Source organism: Maylandia zebra, linkage group LG10 (assembly GCF_041146795.1).
Source record: "Maylandia zebra isolate NMK-2024a linkage group LG10, Mzebra_GT3a, whole genome shotgun sequence".
NCBI lineage: Eukaryota > Metazoa > Chordata > Actinopteri > Cichliformes > Cichlidae > Maylandia > Maylandia zebra.
Genome location: NC_135176.1, coordinates 11,156,736 through 11,177,165, shown reverse-complemented (window position 1 = coordinate 11,177,165; position 20,430 = coordinate 11,156,736). Strand labels below are relative to the sequence as shown.

The 20,430-nt window shown below is 41.6% G+C and overlaps 1 protein-coding gene across 1 annotated transcript in view; it reads left to right on the top strand.

The window, feature by feature from the left end:
- lhfpl7 (LHFPL tetraspan subfamily member 7) overlaps positions 1-19,976 on the top strand; it is a 121,974-nt gene extending 101,998 nt beyond the window's left edge. Inside the window, exon 3 of the mRNA XM_004557288.5 lies at positions 19,406-19,976. Within this exon, the coding sequence (XP_004557345.1) occupies positions 19,406-19,632 (227 nt within the window). The 3' untranslated portion in view covers positions 19,633-19,976. The remainder of the gene's footprint in view (positions 1-19,405) is intronic.
- Positions 19,977-20,430: the final 454 nt, after the last annotated feature.

Sequence of the window (20,430 nt, the reverse complement as noted above, 5' to 3'; positions counted from 1 at the left end):
AAAAGGGCAGCCCAGCTATACTGCAGTTGAATGGGTTTGCAATTGAAACCAAACCCTGGAAAGTAAGAAGGACTCAGGTATGTCGTGTCGAGTGCTGGAGGTGTAGGGCTAACGTGATGTTCTGCAGTCGGTTTGATCTTCTGCATTATACTCCACACATAAACCGCCAGGTTACTGCCCACCCAGTTCACCTCTGTGACCTCATACACCAGAGTGTGATGATGAGTTCCTGTGCTGCTCCTGATAAATTGCTCAGTAAGGCCGGCCTGGAACTGCAGAAATTGCATCTGTCTCCACAGCAGATATACTAGCCAGTGCAGCTTATTGGTTAGCGGTGGGGGGAGGTGCTGTGTGTTATATAGCGTTTTATCCAGATTTGTATTCTTGTCCGACAGAAACACTCGAGAACCAGTGCCAAGATCAGAAGAAACTAGAATACAAATAAATGAAATGGTTCATGAAAGATTAAAGAAAATAACACAGTGTGAGCCCTGGCTCAGCAGTAGGATAAACTGAACCATGCACAAACCACACAAACTGGATTGAGCGGCTCAGGAGTCGGTGCCACGCTGGTTCACCAGCTGCAATTCTTGGTATCCTTAACCCAGAGAAAAAAAAATACCACTTGGATTCCTTTTCTTGTACTTATCCTGTCATGGGGTCTGTTGTCACCATTACCCAGTTATTACACTCTTCTGTCATCTCACAGTGAGTCCACTCCAAATATCAGCTTGTTGTGATAGCTGTGATCGATGGACAGTCAACATGTCTGTGTGTGTTTTCAGGGGAGGCGCTGTTCAAACTGGCTTTTGGAAGAGAAAAAACGTGCAGTGCAGATCAGAAAAAGGCAACTGATAATAAACAGTTTGTAGTTATACTACTGGAGAACCTTGTGTGTGTGTGTGTGTGTGTGTGTGCAGCACTGTGCCATAAATAATTCACATGACAATCATTTTTGTGAATCATTAACCGAAGCTGCATGTCGGGGGTTTTAGCCTGCAATAATTTCTCCTCCTTTTGCTTTCCGGAGTTGCCTCCATCTCTGAATACTTTGTTCAACGTCTTTCAAGCTGTCAGTTTTGGCGCGATGGAGGCTCAGAGGGCGAGACAATAAGTATGTGTGATTAAGCCCCAGAGTCACGCCTCAGTGGACCGAGGTCACTCGTGCGACAGACTGGTATTACTCTGCTCCCAAGAAGGGTCAAATGTCGCCCAGCCACACACAGGCCAGCCTGTGTGTGTGTGTGTGTGTGTGTGTGTGTGTGAGAGCAGCTGAGCCACCACTGTTCTGACTGCTCTCACTGCATTAGCGCTCCTCTCCCTCGTGTCTCAGTGGTCGTCTTGATTACCTCTCTGGTCATCCTTGTTACCTTCATTTACAGATCTGAAAGCGTGTGATCGATTAAAGGAGAGATGGGAGGCATTTATCCGCACTGCCAGGGTGGAGGTAAATTTTTGATTGGCTCCACAGATCAAAGAGAATATGATATGTGGGTGATTAAAGAGCAGGATGAGCTCTCTTCCTTTAAGCAACAAACTTCAGAAGACCAAAGAGATGATGCAGGGTGAGGCTGAGGGGGAACTGCTAAAAGTCACTTATCCACTAGAGTGGACAGCACTTAAAGAGATGTCATTAAAACATGTGTGTGTGCACCTGTCTGTCTCAGTCGTTGCTGACAGAGCGAGGCAGGGCTCATTAAAAATGTAAGAGATGCAAAAGCAAACGGTTTTAAGGTTGAAGAGTGAAAGGCACCTAAATTCTCAGTGTGATGCAGTGTGTGCAAATGCAATTATTTTAGCGCTCCGTGCATCATGTGTCATCGCCTCTAAAGTGAAAATATTAGAACTTGTGGTATTAAAGAAGGTGAATAATTTATACGCGTATTTCATGGTTACTAATGGGTTGTAGAAAAGTCATTCCCACAATGACTGCTTATATAGTATGCGAAGAGCATTTGAATGGGAACCAGTAAATTACTGTTTACAAGTCAATTTAAATGCATTGCTTTGAGGGAGTAATCAAGTGTGGGCCCAGCTGCAGACACCATAGAAGACAGAATGGCAACAGTGGCAAAAATGTAATGTATACAGCAGCTCGGAGAGAGGAGGTCCGAAACATAAAACCAAAAGTCCAAATCCAGGTACAAAGGAGCCAGACCGGGGAGTCAAACTGAGACTTGAGGGAGTCACAACAGTGATCTGACAGGCTGAGGGAGAACACAGGAATAAGAAGTGAACTCAGTCGACATGAAGGAGTGGGGAAAAAACAAAAACAAAGGATGGACGGAAAGCCACAAGAGGAAATAATGTTCAAAATAAAACAGGAAGTGAGTGAAAGGAGAATGAAGAGTAAACACACAGATGGGGAAGTCACTGAGGAAAGGAACAAAGATTGAAAAAGCCAAAGGAAGATAAAACTGACTACAAAGACCATGAAACAGAAATGTAGCAAAGAAGAAGAAACAATTAGATCTTAAACTTCAGAGGAAGTGACACTTAAATGAGTCTCAAACAGACTGGAATACTGATAGCGTAACCTCGAGTATGTGCTGATGCCGCATCACCTAATAGGGTCTTTCTCCTCCTGCTAAGCTGTTAATACATTTGCATTTATGCACTTTGCGTAATTGAGCCTTTTGTAAAACAAACTCTCAAACAGATACTGGCCTCCTCTAATGGAATAAATGCTTGATTCACAGTGTGATTACGGCTTCTGTCTTTGTTTTAAATTCTTTATTTATTAGGCACTGAGGATTTTAAATAGTTCTAAACATTACAAAGTATTCCTTCTCATTGTCTCTTTCCTTTTGTCCCCTTATACCCTAATATTTCTTACAAACTACTTGACAGGAACAAGGGATGTAGAAGTTACAGTTAGCAATACAGCAGTGTTTGCCTAATACTTCTTCTTATTGAATATAGAGAACTTTTAGCAACGCTTCTGATTGGTCAGCACGATCCAGACATGAACCAATCAATTTAGAGTTTTTCAAAAAGGTTAATTTAACTCGATGTAGATGCTTCTGCATCGGCATCGTTCTGAAACACTGGCAATCACAACATACTGCATATGGTAGATGTAAACTGCAGAGCTGCAGATTAGATGAATACTACACAGGATCATTATTTATTATTTTTTTATGAACACAGACTTTCCCTGCCTGTTTTTTTCTGAAATATTTCAAGTAACTGTACTGTCTTTTACACAAAGAACCAATTGTGGACTCTGAGCACTACTTCTAGTGTTGATTTTTCTTACCTATTCCTAACATTAAGTGGCTAAATCTGGTGATTAAAGCTCCCACAAAATCAAAGATTTGCTCCTGCAACCCTGTAAGCCACCAGAAAACACTTTAGATATTACTAATCATTTGTTACCAAGAACTTGCACGATTTCCTTTGTGCAACATTTTTTTTTTAACTGAAAGAGGCAAGCAGGAATGGTAGACAGAGGAAGGAACTACAGAGCGAAAGGGAAAAGCCCATCTAATCTAAAGGCTTCATCTGTGGCAGGCTGCTGTGGTGCTCCTTCTCTTGTAATGAACTTGATCCCAGAGATCTGCTGATCAAATGGTCTCCAGCCAGTGGCACTCCAATTTGAGAGACCAGCCAACAGTGGAGGACACAGCCATTACAACTGACTTTTTACTTTTAAGAAGTCAGCCCACAAAATACCATTTGCAGAGTATTAAGAAGAAAAATCCCTTTGTTCTCGTTCCCATGGGCCTTTGTGAATTTCAACACTTGAAAAAAAGACTCTTGATGCAACCCTGAAATGTGAGAAATTGTAACATGCACAAGGCTGAAAAGCATAGTCTATTTACCCGGTTAGAAATCCACAACAAACAAAGACATTCTACTCCTAATAAGACGCATTGAAGCAAGGATAAGCTTAGTGGGGGGCTACTGAGACACGCAACACACACAAAGAAAGCTGTTAAGATCCCTGGGCAGTTGTAGAGACTTTCTGCTGGAATGTGGCTGAGAGGAGACATCCAACCCTCTTTAAAATCCTGTCTGTTATATCTGCTGCACATGTCTGAAATCAAATACGCCTGTAGAAGTTAACAGTTATGGAAAAGCATCCTTTTCTTTGGTTTTAACTTTTCAATAGTTTGTCAAATTTTCAGCTGTATTTTTATGAATCCTGTCTGATGTGGATCCCCTGTTGTGTCTCGTCTATGCCTTAGCTGTTTGTTATTCCTGACCGACAAACATGCACGAATACACAGACACATCTAAGCCTGCTCCAGGTCCTCCCACTTGGTACACTGTGGTGAAGGCTGAAGGTAATGGTTTCCATTTTTCCTTAATGCCAGTGTGTCAGGGAGGGATGGCAGGCCAGCGCTTCATTACAGCAGCACAGCAGGGCCCCCGTGTCTCCTGTAGGGATTCATTATGTTGCTGCCGCCCCATCAAACACACCCAGCTGTATCCTGCACTCTTCATAAAGGTTTCTATATATCGTCAGATAATGATCACCCAGGACGGTGCCATGGAGCAGGACACGGGCCTCCTTTGTGCTGCGAGGCTGACACTTCCTCTGAAGAAAGCATCCTGCCTCAGCCGTGTGCACAGGCGGCATCGGCCTCGAAGCTGAGCCTAACTGAACTTTTTGTTTTAAATACAAAAAACAAGCACACATCAGTATATTTTAGAGCTTTGCAACCAGCTATGTTTCACTCAGTTAGTCTCTGCACACCAAGGCCAAACATAGATTGTGCAGACACAGCTTCCACAGCCGACATACCACCTGCTAAACAGACAGCACTGTGCTTTCACTGATCCTCAGAACAGAAAGTATTTTCATCACTGTAAAAGCCCCTTAATATTGCATAAAATAGCCAGTAGTAGTTAAAACGCATTTTAAGCACATCAGGTCCATTTTTCCCCCTATTTTACTTCTTTTCTATTGAAATAAAGCAACAAAAGGAGAGAGGTGCATGCAGTAATACAAACACACACACACAGATCATACACAGGAGCACCCATTTATTACTTCCACGTGCAGAATCCACAAGCAACACAAAGAGGCTATATTTCAAAACGCACACACTAACTGATTAATGGCAGCTCATAAATAGTTACTGGGCCCAGGTGCAGGGCTCTTGCTTTTCTTTTGTCTACAGCATCCTTGTGCACATCACATTCATACTGATCCACTTTCTCTTTTCGGCTCCTTAGTAAACCGCGTGCTGCCAAGGCAACACTTTTAAAAAACTGACTGTGGATGCAACATTAATTTCCACAACAAAGGTGAATTCCTGTGGCACTTTCTCTTTTTTTAAATTCACTTTTTCTCACTTGGGTTGCTGGGTCGTCTATGCATAGAGCGAGCTCTCTAACCCCAGGACGTAGGAAAGTCATTTAAAATACATTCTGCTATTTGAAAAATGTGTGCAGCAGTCAATTGGAAAATAAGTACTCTGTTCGTACTCCACCTAATGAATTCATGCACTTTGCACTTTTCATTATACCTGTGGTGTTCTGTGGGGGGGTTGTGAGTTCTAAAATGTAGTCTGACAAAAATGGGCTGGATGCATGTTTATGTAAAAATATACTATACATTTATTCAACGAGATCCAGTGAGTCAATAAAAGCTTTTGTTAAGAAGTACAATAAAATTAAACGACTGTCCTTGATGCTGCTTAGTGGTGAGGTTTGAATAGATACACCGGTACAGTCATCCAATGACTGTTTGTAACTTTGCTAACAATAGATATACATCCTTTTTTTTAAAATATGTGGTTGTTTTTAAATCTCTTTGTGGTGATTTTTGTCGATATATGATGGTTTTGCATCTCTTATATTATTTTACCTTTCTATGCATGTATTTATCTCGTTGCTCTATGAGGTTGTTTTGCATCACTCCGACACTTCCTGTGCCTTTGCTTTCTCTTTCTTTTTCTTGGTTTTGCATCACTTTATATCAAGCTGTTTTGTTTTTTAACTTTTGACCCTCTTTTGGTTGTTTTGCATCTCTCTGTTGTCATTTTCTGTCTTTGTAGTTTTGTTTCTTTGTAGTCATTTTGTCTTCATCAGTTTGTTTTACTTCTCTTTGTTGTTGTTTTGTCTCTCTGTGAGCGTTTTCTTCTCTCTGATGTTTTCTCTGTCTTTTTAGTTGTCTTCCTTTTTGTTTTTTTGCATCACTTTTAGGGCTGCCACGATTAGTCGGCTAGTCACGATTACGTCGACTATCAAAATCGTCGACGACTAATTTATTAGTCGACGCGTCGTTTGAAGCTTTGTAAGATCACAAAAGACGCAGCAATAAGTAGTAGGATTTAAGAGTGTAATAACGGACTGAAACAGAAGATGGCAGCACTGCATGTACAAGGATGCCAGCTGCCGTTAAACCCCGAAGAAGAAGAAGCTATGTCCCAGACACCGCTATGTGTCATAGCGGGGCCCAGCTCATTTTCTAACAATGGGGGCAGCTAGTTAGTTTTACTCTTATTATTCTTTCTGGGTCACAAAATAAACGTTTAACATATTTTCAGGCGAGAATGTAGCTGTGTAAACCTCAAATATCTGCTCAGTTTATCAAGACACCACATATTTTCAAAAGCGCTCCGACGTTTTCGGAGACGTCTGTTACCCACCAGCTCGATAGCTAGCCGGGGGCAAGGCTCACTAGAGCCGGTGAGAACACCGGACTCCCGGCAAATCATTTTCAAACCCACCGCTGTCTTTCGCTACTCAGGTTAAACATGATATATAAGTCACTTAGATAACTTAAAAATTTTATTGTTTGGCTTTTTGTTTTAGTATTTTATTTGTTACTGAGTAAATCGGTTTGGCTGAGATTAAAGTTATAGTTTTTACACAGCTGAATAAACGTCAAGCAGACAGCTGATTATCAGAAGTGTGAGATGCTCGAGAATTTACTCCGGTGTCCTGTTATATTTTAGATAGCAAGCAGCAGACGGCTGAGTTTATTAAACTTCACCGAAACAATCTGCAGATTTCATTAAAATTTAATAAACTATCATCTTGTCTTTATTTTTAGTTAGCACAGACCTTAAACATACGCCTGTAGAAGTTAACAGTTATGGAAAAGCATCCTTTTCTTTGGTTTTAACTTTTCAATAGTTTGTCAAATTTTCAGCTGTATTTTTATGAATCCTGTCTGATGTGGATCCCCTGTTGTGTCTCGTCTATGCCTTAGCTGTTTGTTATTCCTGACCGACAAACATGCACGAATACACAGACACATCTAAGCCTGCTCCAGGTCCTCCCACTTGGTACACTGTGGTGAAGGCTGAAGGTAATGGTTTCCATTTTTCCTTAATGCCAGTGTGTCAGGGAGGGATGGCAGGCCAGCGCTTCATTACAGCAGCACAGCAGGGCCCCCGTGTCTCCTGTAGGGATTCATTATGTTGCTGCCGCCCCATCAAACACACCCAGCTGTATCCTGCACTCTTCATAAAGGTTTCTATATATCGTCAGATAATGATCACCCAGGACGGTGCCCTGTTATATTTTAGATAGCAAGCAGCAGACGGCTGAGTTTATTAAACTTCACCGAAACAATCTGCAGATTTCATTAAAATTTAATAAACTATCATCTTGTCTTTATTTTTAGTTAGCACAGACCTTAAACACTTAAAGCTGTAAGCTAATGATAGTTATATAAGAGCAGATGCTGCTGGTGCAATAAGCTGTACGTTTTACGTCCAATGGATGATGATCTGATTAGTCGACTAATCGCAAAAAAAAAATCGTTGAACCCCTCAACCCCTCCCTGAACCTGGTTCTGTCAGAGGTTTCTTCCTGTTAAAAGAGAGTTTTCCCTCCCCACTGTTGCCAAATGCTTACTCATAGGGAGATTGCTGGGGTTTTCTCTGTATGGTTGTAGGGTCTTTATCTTACAGTATAAACTGCTTTGAGGCCACTGTTGTTGTGATTTGGTGAGATATAAAATTCTATTGAATTTTCTGTCTGCATCTGCTTGCTTTACCTCTCTTTCTAGTTGTTTTGTCTATCTGTGAGTCTTTCGCATATCTGATAGTTTTCTGTGTCTTTTGTCTTTCTTTTTGTTGTTTTGCATCTTTACATTTAGCTGTTTTGGATGTTTTGCTTCTCTCTGTTCTCATGTTGTGTCTCTTTATAACTAATTTGTTTCCATGTGTTTGTTGAGTCTCTCTATGTGATTGTTTTGCATCTCTCTGCTGACATTTTCTATGTCTTTGTAGTTCTTCTCTGTGCATCTAGCTGTTTAGTTTCTTTGTTATTTTGTCTCTGTGGTTGTTTTGTGTGTCTCATCTGTTTTGTTCTTTTGCGGTCATGTAAAGTTGACCCGGTTTCACAGTTAGTAACCGAAAACTTTATTTTTACAAATGGCATTCAAGTCATTGTGGTGTGTTGTGTTCAACCTTTCATTTTATCACCGTGGCCCACAGACGTGAACTGTGGCTTGACAGCTGAGCTGGCTATGCAGTGTACCTCCTAATGTCACAGGGTCATTCTAGCATTCACCGCTGACATTCACTGTTGAACCTGAGGCAGTTACTGAGCCCAGGAGACGTCTCGCTTAGGGCTTAGAGACTGTCAACACAATCACTGGGCTAATGTCAGACACACAGGCATATACATACGCGCGCACACATACAGACATCACCTTTAACAGCCTAGCGCAGGGACATAGCTTCAGGTTTCGTTAGATAGTCCATTGTTTCTTAAATGACTTATTCCTCCTGTTAAACACAACCTTTCATAGTTGATTAATGTCTTCAATCCAATCACCACTTTATCTCTTGCATTATTATTATTTATTTTCCCCACCACACTCTTGAGGTACTTTGTCTCCTGTGCATACCCAATCTGCAAGGTGGCATGGATGGATTGAGCGACGGATTACGTTTGGTTAGCTCATCCGCTGACATGGCCCCATGTGCGCCATGGGTTGCCACATAACTGATAAGCAAGTCAAGGACAAGCAATTTGTCTGACGTATAAATTCATTTGCCACATAAAAAAATAGATGGCAATATGGAAATGGAAGTAATTAAGATGATAGATTGGGTGCAGTGTGTGAGATTCGTGTGTCATCGCTACAGTGCTCCCAGGATGAAGATTTGCAGTCATAAGCATGAGTTCAAATGGTTCGGCATGCACTGGGAGCTCAGAGACACATGCTGGAAATGGTCTTTGTTTGGAGGCTGTGGAAGAAATTGCTGCCCGGCTGTCAGGTTTTTTTTTTGTTCGTATGTTTGTTTGTTTGTGGGTTTTTTTTTTAAGCATTTGATTCTTTCTTTCTTGGCTTTAATTTACTTTATCTTTGTTTTGCAAAACTTAACAGTAATGGTGCTTTTTCCCTCCAGTTATTCGGCCACTAATATGTTTTTAGCAGATATTTGATTCATCTTTACTACTAAGACGTTGATTCGTCTTAGTAGTAAAGATGTGTGTCAAAAAAATTGTTCTTTGTTTTCAGAAGTATGTCTATTTGCTTTCTCAAGGAACAGATAATTATAGTTCTGTCCTGAATACCATTTACCGGGCTCAGGGGGGTTTGGTGGTAATCAACAGCAAATTTTCTAACCACCAGATTGGCTGACAAATGCTTTATTTTGAATGTTCGCTCAGAGAGAAAGATGTAAGACACATATATCCTCCTTTTTGTCTCACTGCTGGTTCAGAGGAAGAAATAAAAACCACAACAATGTTTTTTGACAAGTTTGTACACAAACAAGGAAATTGTGTGAGATGTCCTTTTGAGAGTTCAGTTGTAAAGCAGCACTGTCCAGATTTTTTTTTTTTTTTTTTTTGCTATTCTTCTTTTAATAAAAATACAAATGGCTAAGTGGCTATGAAATTTATCATACTTGTGACAAAGTTGGCAACAGTGAGGTGATTACTGCTGTGAGTGAGAGGAATGTGAGACACCCACACTGAATTATATTTTCACATTCAAAACAACAACAACAAATTTCTACAGCAATCCCAAAATTGAAAACAAAATACAACAAAAAGAAAAAATACCTGAAAAGATGCAATATTTGACACTACCCCCATAAATGCACGTGTGTACAACTAACCCTCCTGATCTAAAAGCTCAGACTTCAGATCACTCTCACTTGATTTCAGACAGCTTTGTCCTACTATTGGCCTGTAGGATGTCAGCAAGACGGGGCCTCGTGTGCTTATCTCAGGCACACACCTGCTGTTTAGACCTTCTGTTTGTGATGGGCAACCAATCACAAACAGAGGAGGGGTTCTAAAGTAGCTTTCAGAGGATTAACTGAAGGGCTGCACCAAGGCCCAGTATAAGATAAGAAATGTTAATACAGATTATGAATAACAGTTCATGGGGTTAGGTTAAGTTGTGATTCTGAATTGACCATAGGTGTGAATGTGAGTCTGAATGGTTGCCTGTCTTTCTATGTTAGCTCTGACAGACTGGCGGCCTGTTCAGGGTGTACCCCGACTCTTGCCCTATCACAGCTGCGATAGGTTCCAGCCCCTTTGCAACCCTGAATTAGATAAGTGAAGAAAGTAGATGGATGGATGGAAATACACATAATGCCCACCTTTAAGCCAGAGTGAGCAGATGGAGCAACCCGTGACCCTAAGTTAGGTAACCTCTTAAGAAAATGGATGGATAGAATGTAGTATCAGTACAAAGCAGTGATGTCTTATATTTAATGCGATGCACAGTATCCCACAGATATTGAAAGCGTCACCTAATCATCTAACATTATCTCCAAGTTGCATAATGCTTGAACATGTCAGAATCTTTAAGTCTCTATGAGTTCCAACAAAATATTTACATGCCCAGATACATTGCGGTTAGAGGGCTTGAACCACCTCTGCAGTCTCGAGCTCGCAGCAGAGACTGAATGGCTCAGTGATAAAGAGCCCCATTACCAGTACACAGGCAGGCCTGCTCACTCTAAAGATAGCAGAAGCTATTTTATTGCCCAGCTAATCTCTCCCAACTCCCTGTATTTTATTTCCTCGTCTGCTTTCTCTGCCTTTGCGCTCCCACTGTTTTTTCTTTTTGTGCAGCTCTCAAGGTCAACAGGTTTTTGCCTCCAGTGACAATTGTAGACAATTTCCAGTAAAAATGGTTTAGTTTGCTCTTTAAAAACTCTCTTTCACACGTACTCTGACAGGTATATCTCCTCAAGACATTCAAAGAGAGATTTGTCTCACCTCTGTGTGGCAACTAAAAATCAAGCTGTACCAAGCGAACCGATTCCCTTCCCTTACTTATGTTTTAATCATTTTTTGTGAAAAGTGGCAGCTTTTGGTTTTAAAGGTACCATTTGCTTTCTTCTTGCTTCACTTTGTTCTGGGTGTTGCCTCTGAGTAAATCACAGGTCTAGCTGAAAATGTCCTTTCCACCACTGCATCCCTTTATTTCTTCCCCTTCTTTGTGAACTATAATTCTTTTCTGCTTAAACAAAATAAAGTCTTAAACAAAATGGCAACCGCTCATCTCATCTTCTGTCACTGCCCTCTTTTCCTCTCTGTCTCAACCTGTTTCAGAAACATTTATTAGAGAGTTGCGTTTTTTTTACTCGCCGCTCTGATCACCTTAAGCCAAACATTTCAAGATATGTAGGTAGTTGGAGGAACATCATTAGCATAATTTCCCAGAGGCTCACTGAGCTTAATTATCAACGTGGCTGTGTTCAGACTAGAGCACAGCTCATCACATTAGGATGGAGTCCCTGCTGTTTATGCCCACGCTTCGCCAGGTCCCAGCTGACTACCTGGAGATTCATTGCTGGCACAGTTCGACTTCCAACAACTCCCAAACTTTCATCTTCCTCGCTACAATTCGTCACCTTGAGCTCACCGAGGGGGCAAAATAATGGAGAAGACTTCATGCACGTTTAGATAGTGTACGTAACGCTGTGGTGGAGCATCTGTGTTAGTCTGTATACGCTTCCAAATATCAACTCAAAGTGCAATGAGACAAAAGACCCAAGTGCAGATAAAATGGAAATTGATTGGCAGAGAGGTTAAGTGGGGAAAAGGGTACTTTATTTACTCACAGAAAGAAAATAAAGACAATTTCTCAAAGAGTATTTGTACATTCCCCCACTATTATTGTACAATACTAAATTATTCATATAGTTTAGGCAATCATCTTCCAGGAATGAGTCCATTTAGAAGTCCCCATATTGATACTATGGTTATTATTCTGAATATTGAGGTAATAAAGTGTATAATTCTCTCACGGATAAATGAATAAACTGTGGAAATGCACAGGAAGAATCTGCATTACTGCAAACAGACCAATCAGTTGCAGCCTGCGTCAACAACACATGTAGTTACAGTTCTAGGAAGGCGCACATGTTATGTCGTAGGCCTTCAGAGGGTTTGTGGCTATGTTGTAGATTTCCCAGCTGAGAAAAAGAATCTTGTGCTGATTGGTAGCAGATTATGTTGCGAGTTTTGGTTTAAAATTGTTTGGAAGAGCCACATTTTCACAGATTCTTTTATTAACAGCAGAGTTTAAGTGTGATAAAGATCCTGTGCTAGGGGAATATGTTTTATATGTGCAGGCTGTTATGCTGTACCTTACTAGAACTGCATTGTCAGGGGAATGCGTGTGTATTAATCTAGTGATTTAGGAAATGTATCAAATGTTGTTATACTTGATTCTAATCTGCTGCTAAATATCTTTTACACTGCTGGAATTGCAGTTACTAGAAAACAGAGCACATGTAAAGAATACCCATTTAATAAATCTAATTAATTTCACTTTGAGCTGCTGACAAATTAAACCGTTTTCCACGTCTCCTTTATTGATGAAATAGGAGATGCGGGCTATGGCTGTGGGACAGTTACATGTTACAATGTATCCAGTGTAAAGTTTCAGATCTGTAACGTGCACGCCACCTTAGAAAGAAGCAGCAGCACTGAGAGCACACTCAGTGATAAAACAGTTTACTTGAAATCTTAATTTTACCGCTCTGTGCCATTTTCTGCAGCATTGATCTCTCATCGTTTTTGCTACAGTGTTGCATTTCAAATTTGTTTTTGATGTTCTTTATACCTTTTTATCATCATCATCATCATCAGCCAATAACATCTCTGATTGGAGCCAGCGTCACTTATGGGGATCAATGCATGCAAAAGAGGAGCAAAGCACCCATTTTTATGTCAGCGCGCACACGACCTGAAGCAGAAATCGCAGCTTAACAGAGAAAGTTGTTAACTGTCGCTGTAAGACCAGCTAATGCCAGCTAATGCAATGAAAGCCTCACTGTGGTGAACTTGTTTGGTAGTACAGCTCTAAGAAGTAAGGATTACAATAAACACAGATCAACAGGAAGGCCATGACACACCACACACTCGACTCTCTGTGGTTTCTCTTTAATGCACAGTCACATCCATGTGTTCGACAGCCTTCTACTTCCTTTTGGGAGAGGAAAAGTGTGTCCTCTGTGTGTGAGAGAGAATAGAAATTATCTATCTCCATCTCTATTCTCTGTAAATAGGAGGGGAAATGGAAATACTCCTTGTGTGCAGCTAGTGAAAAGGCAATTTCCTAGAGATGCGCAACACTTCTGCACTGCCCTTTGTTAAGCTTTTATTGTGGGCCACACATTTCCAGCCAATACAAACTGTGCCTACATTATCCCGCTTAAACTAATATTTTCGTACATGCTAACATCTATACATAATAGTATATACTCTGCGTAAGGGTGTGTATGTGGGTCACAGTGTTTACTGGTCTGGGCTGTTGCTTGTATATCAGTACGGTATTTCATTTACATCGGTATGCCTGATCACATCTGGGCTGCTGTTTCTACATGGGACCAGACAGAGATCAGCTCATTCTTTCTAATGATGGAAAACTGTGTAAGAAGAAAAGAGGGAGAAATACGATGACCACCACAGCAGGGGAAGTTACTACAGCAACAGTTCTAATCTTTTTCTGCCACTAGGCAAACAAATGAGCCGTGTGTCAGCAAATCAAGATTCTTTTTCCCGCAACTTTACTTGGAAAAAAAATTCAGAACATGACAAAAATGAAAAATGTCTCCTTTTCACCCTCTTTTCTCCTCTTTTCTTGCAAGTTAATGTGACATCAAACAGGCCTGTGGGCATGCGAGGCCACACTCTTAATGTGTGACTTCTTTCATGTGTCTTTTGAAGTGAACGGTAGCGCCAGATAACGTCCCGGTTTGGACAGCAGCTAGATAAGAAGTTTCTTTAGGGAAGCGGGAGAGGAAGAGGAAGCAGCGGGTGCTGGTGACACCCAAAGGTGCCTGCGTGACTCTGTGCTGCCTCTGTTAATGCTTTTGTATTTACACGTCTGACTGCCCTCGTCCCGCTGGAGCGGGTGGTCTCCACCTGACTGCCTGTCCCGCTTGTAGGTCAGAGAAGATAAGGAGGACATTAGTCTATTCTAATGTATTCCATTTCCTCTTTACTGGCTGAGAGGCTTGAATCCACATTGCATAGCCTGGCCTAGCCTTCTTTTTTAACTGTGTCTTGTTCTTCCTCATTTCTTTTTAGAAAACAATTTAAAGCGCCTGACTTCTGGAGAAGTGCACGCTAAGACAGCATGTTAATGAACTAAGCTGATGACTGCACATATCCCCTTTGATCTTAAGGTAATTGCAACAATTCCATGTATATAGACAGTGAATCACAGCTTCAGTACAATGCTACTGCTGACCAGGTTTTACTGGACTCCTACTGTAGACAGACGTCTCTCCGCCTGGGCCCGGGTGAAAACAATCACTGCACTTAATATATTCTATTTTATGTCGTTTTTTGCCAGAGGGAACACGCACGTGACACCACAGCAAAGCTTGAGCGCTCCATCCACAGTAGAGCCACCCATTTCCTGTTGTGTTTAATTCAGCCCTTCCCATTGCTAATAAAGTTATGAAAGTAAGCAAACAGTGGCAATGCAGTTTGATCCAAAGCACAGACCTTTTGTATTGTAATGAAAAGGAGTTTGAAGTCACAGAGCTGGATTTTTATTAGCTGTATCTTGGGAAGAATAAAATTGAATAATGCTACATTAGATGCAGTGTGTATGAATGTCTGGGACTACGGCATATTGGATTTTTCTGACATTTTCTGACAATAGTAGATTTCGTATTTCATCTGCTGAACTCAGGCATCCACGCGTAAATATGGCATATGAACTAAGCCAGTGATTTCTGTGTTAGGGGTCTGTGATGAAACTGATTCAGTGTCACGCTTGGGTGCCAGGTTATCACACACCTTCCTGCCCCACAATCCCATTCAATCTCTTTCTCTCATTCGCACCGCTGTGAACCTGTTTCACCGTCCCTGGGAGCAGCTTTCCATTTCTCGCTACACCACTGAGAAAGAGATTCAAGGTTAATTTAGTTCATTTAGTTGGTAGAAGCTATACCGAATCTTTGTATGGCAGTACAATACGTTCTGATCTGTTTTATTTAATTTTGTTTCCCTCATCTACAGCTACCTTTGCTGTAGACACACACACACAAACCTTCATAGGGAAAAAAAGAAGAATGCACATAAAGGTATTTGCTGTTTATTAGTCTACACAAAGGCCTCCGCAGCCTTGTAGCTACCTGTGAAACCAGGCCAGATTTCAGGAACAATGAAGTGTAGTGCTCTGCGATGCTTCTGGCTGCTTTGGCTTCTCCTAATCGTTATTTTACTCCCTCTGTCTGAATTCTGCACCCACTTCAAAGCTAATGAAGTGAAGAGTCAGGCAAGTTGGCAGTCATGAGAAACAGAACGCACGGAGTTTTCCAAGGACACTTTTTCCTTTCGTTCTTCTTCTTCTTCTTTTTTTTTTTTTTTAAAGAAAAGACAAATATGAGTGCAAGTATTCTGAAGGGCAGCATTATGAATGGGACAATAATAAGCACTGGTTTGTTGCGAAGTACCTGCTTCTAACCAAATATCAGATTTGAGTGTTTGGGGTTTTTTTTCGTTACTTTGAAATAAGACAAAGGTCTAATTGGTTAAAGTGAATGCAGCGAGTGGGAGTTTTGCCATCTTACCCTTTAAAGTTTGTCGTGGTCTTCTTTTGAGTCTCTCTGGAACGTTTGCAATGAAACTGGGACACATTAGTGACTTGAAGCCCTTCCACGATTCACTGTCTCATCATCTCTGAGTTATTATGATAGCCTCGCATACTCAGCAGCACTCATCTGATTGGGACTGACACACTCTCTCTACGCCTCTTCACTCTTATTCCTCTCCCTGGGAAAGAAGGCCTGGCTAAGCCGGTCTTTCCATGCCATCTTCTGCTCCGACAAATGCTGACTATGGGTTGATTGTAAACAGTCTGCTACTTGGGGGTACAAGGAGGTGAATGAAGTTGGCCTTTTACAGCTCAAGGGCAACATTGCACAGCTCATTAAAATCCCTGTATCTGAGCTAAATAACAAGAGAGTTTTCAGTTTTCTGCTTTTATGCGATTGCTTTTTGTTACTTCATTATACCAGCAGCTCAGATGTGTTCAGTTTGCCACGTTAAGGAGGCTTCCTAGTTGTGCATGCAATGAAAATGTTCAGCCTCTTTGCAAGCCATCATGGTGTCATGTCAGGTTCTTATATCACACTGTCCATTCCTCATAGGATTAGACCACTGAGGCGTGTAAGACCCCTTTGAAATTAAGCTCTTCCACGCTGCAGTGCAATCTAAAAGATTGTGTAATTTTTCTTACACAGACATGATTAGTCCACATTATTCACCCTGCAGAGAGTTCAGTCTGTGCAGTTGGGTTAGAAATGAATTAAAACAAAGAATTAAACAGTGACGCTGCTTTCAATGCATCCCATTCTTCTTCACTGACAAAAACCTGCTGCCTTTAATACCCACAATGCAACTGGTGGGGTGAGAGATTTTGGTGTGTGTTGGCAGCAAATTTGGCTCTAAGCCTCTAGAGCTCTAAGAAGCTCACTTATGTCCAAGGTACGAGTTGAGGAGGCTTTGTATCCTCTCAGTTTCCAGCTTTTCCCAGCTCTTGTTTTTACATATGGAGTCGTAAAGTTGTACACAGACTTTGATGTGTAAAATTGCTGGAAGCCCTTCTTAAGATGTTCTCTTTGCTTTAGATTTAAAAGACAAATTGATTCATTTTTAGTTATTCTCTGAATTAAGTTGCTTTTTTCTTTTGGCAGATTTTTTCCTCATCCCTCATTAAAAACTTGCAGAGATGGAGTCAGCCCAGGCTGCAGCTTATCTGATCCAGACACTTAGCCGCATTCTGTCCTGGTCTTATTGATAAAATCCAGCCCTCATTCTGCTCACCTGATACTTACTCGACGCTGCTTCCTGGATTTCATTCCTTTGAAATGCAGGCAGTGCTGTAGTTCGCGTACCCACCCTGGCTTTGTGTCCAGGTTTGCTCTGAATGCCATCATTTTCAGCGCTGTAGAGAAGCAGCCTTGGGTTGCAAACACACACGTGTGTGTCTTTGTGTTTCTTCCACAAAAGCTGAGAATACTTTGATAAAGAAGGTCATTAAAGTGTCATTAGCTTTGAGGTGTCGAGCCCCCACAGATAACACATGGGGAGCTGGGACGGCTGAGCTCCGAGAGAGAGGGACAACGGGATGCTTGACAAACCACACTCAGGAGATAGCTCGCCTTGACCTGTTCATGCTCCCTTCTTTGTGATTCCTTCTCATCGTTCTGATGTTTTTTTTCCCCTCCACAACAGTCATTCCCAGAGTCCCCAGTGTGCAACTAAAGCATCACTGCAAGCTTCCTCCCTCCTCATCCTTGTTGATGGCAACTGTTTGCTGCCCACACAAAGCATCGATTTGATACTCATACAGCTCCTGCATTGTAGCTCTCGTATGAGCATTGTTTCCCGCTGACCATGAAACTGCTGCCCTTGAAAGCAGAAAAACTGACATCTCCTAAAATCAATTTGGCGTAATAAAAGAAATGTTTGCTGTAGCTTTCTAGAAAGCTACCCACTTTGAGAAATCCAAGCTTTTCCTGTAACCCAGTGCTCCAAACCTGAAACAACTATGACACCTGGAATTGTAATGGAAATGCAGTGGGCACTCAGAATGACTAAGAGCAGCAGTGATAGCCCATAGCACAGTCGATAACTGCTTGGCAGCACGAGCTAGGAGACTTGACTCAATTTGTAAAAGTGAGCCACTCTCTGGCTGCATTGCTGCCGAGGATAGTGTCGCCGGAAAGCTGACCATCACAAAAGTGCAGAAGGGGACAGTTTTGTTTATTAAGGAGCGCCACAGCTTTACAGCGAGGAGTGCAAACTGATCTAAGGACACATGAATCATTTCTCACTGGAAGGTTTGGTCAATTACAGGTCATCTGTGCTTTTGTTGTTCAATACATTAAAAGCTCTGTTCTGCCACTGTTGGACTTTTAAAGCTGTCCAAGCTCATGATTCAGTTTTATATATGCAGCATATGGCAACAAATCAAAAATCTTACTGCAAATGGAGGCACTTCAGCACTGATGAAGTAGCTAAATTGCACACTTGAATCACAGAGAGACTGTTTCTGTAAAATCTCTACTGCCACCAAGTGGTTCCCATTTGGCATACAAGTGCACAAACAATACAATGCCATGTGCAGCCATCGGGATGTCAGAAACAAACAGCTATTCTCTCCATCCATTTTAACCAGTTTAGGGTTGAACAGAGCCATAGAGTGAAAGGTGTTGTACACCCTGGACAGGTTGCCAGTCTGTTGCAGGGCTACATCTTTTTCTTAGTGAGATTTTATATATAAAATATTTCCTACATTTTTATACTTTTGAGTCTGTAGTTTTGCATGACTAACAGTTCAAAATCATCCTCAATGTTAAAATAATCAAAATAATCTGACTAAGAGGGACTGTAGTTAGTCTGAGTCGGACCGCAGTTGAAGACCGGTTGCCTCCTAACAGGTGAAATATACAGTCGCTTGCAATCAAAAGTGATCATCACCCAGAGGTTGAGGGTGTTGTGGCATCTGGACACTTAATAAACTCCAATTTTACATAGTTGCAAGGACGATTCTGGTGTGTCTGAGCCAAAAGTGGGCCATGCAGTAAAACGTTTGCAAATCGCTGCTCTGAACTGAAGGTTTGAACAGCAGGTGGGTGGGGCTTCTGCGTGCACCTGAACCGACCATGTTGGCGACATGCATACTTGCCGACTCCACACAAAGCCAAGAGTGGGAAAACCATCTGAAACAAAGAGTTTAGAGCAGTCTGAAGCCTGAGCTTTCAGCTAACAGAGATTAAATGTACATATGCTGACCTCATTATTTGAATCTGCATTTACCAACAGTGTGTGCATGACAGAAAATAAGGAAAAGCACAGCAGGTCCCCTTTAAAATTGAAAACATTCATAAATCGGCATGCTTTTCATATGCATTTGTGTTAAATCTTTGCTCCACAAGTCTTCATAAGGCAGTGTACACCGTCTCACGCGTTTTGTCCTGTATCTTCTTTGCAGTGTTCATCATGGCGACCGGACTGCTGGTGTACCCTTTCGGCCTGAACTCCACACTGGTCCGGTCCTTCTGCGGAGACTCTGACATCTACTACGCTGGCGAGTGCCAGATCGGCTGGGGCTACATGCTGGCTATAGTGGGAGTCATGCTCACCGTCTTCTTGCCCTTTTTTGCTAAATATGCACCGAAGGAGCAGCTGTCCCCTACCCCGCTGCCCACGCTCTTATAGTTATGTCTTGTTTTTCTTCTCCTCTTCCTGACGATCCTCTCTAATCTGGGCTTAATGTCACACGAAGACACCTGCATCGTGTTTTTTTGTTGTTGTTTTTTTTGTTTTAAAGACGATGCTGCTTGGGAAGCCCCCTCTGAGCAAGAACTAAAGCTGACGGCAGAAACAAGAAAACAAACCGTCTTCCTGCATCTCTTCGTTATTAATCCAGTCAATTTAAACGGGAAGTTTTCTGCTGTAACAATACTCTGCGGTTACGATTAGTGTTTTCCACTTCGACACATCTGTTTTCTTCCCGGCAGGTTTGGAGATGAAGCAGTCAGAAGATGCAAAGACTGATGAAACTGAGAAAATGACTGCAAACATAACAAATATGAAAAATATTAGGATTTCCTTTCCTTTCTTTTTTTTATGGTAAGAAACAAGTCAGCGTACAGTATGTAACATTCCAATGCAGACTGGAAGCATGAAAATAAGGGGCGGTATAACTCAAGCAATCGAATAATATTTCACTAAGAGGTTTTCAGAAACATTACATTTTGAAAACAGAGCCAACATGATCAATCAAGTGAAAAAAATCCACACGTCAGGACCTGCGTGTCTGGGTGTTTAGACTGTAAATACGTTGTGGATTTAACCGAGCTGATGTTTGAGCTTTCAGAACAACACTTTAATGAGAGAACGCTGAGGCTTTGAAGGATTTTTTTTTCTCCTCAGACTTTTTCTGCCTCCCGGTTTTTATGACCAGGCTAGCGAACCAGTGGGTGACGAGGAGACGTCACAGCTTTCGAAGACATC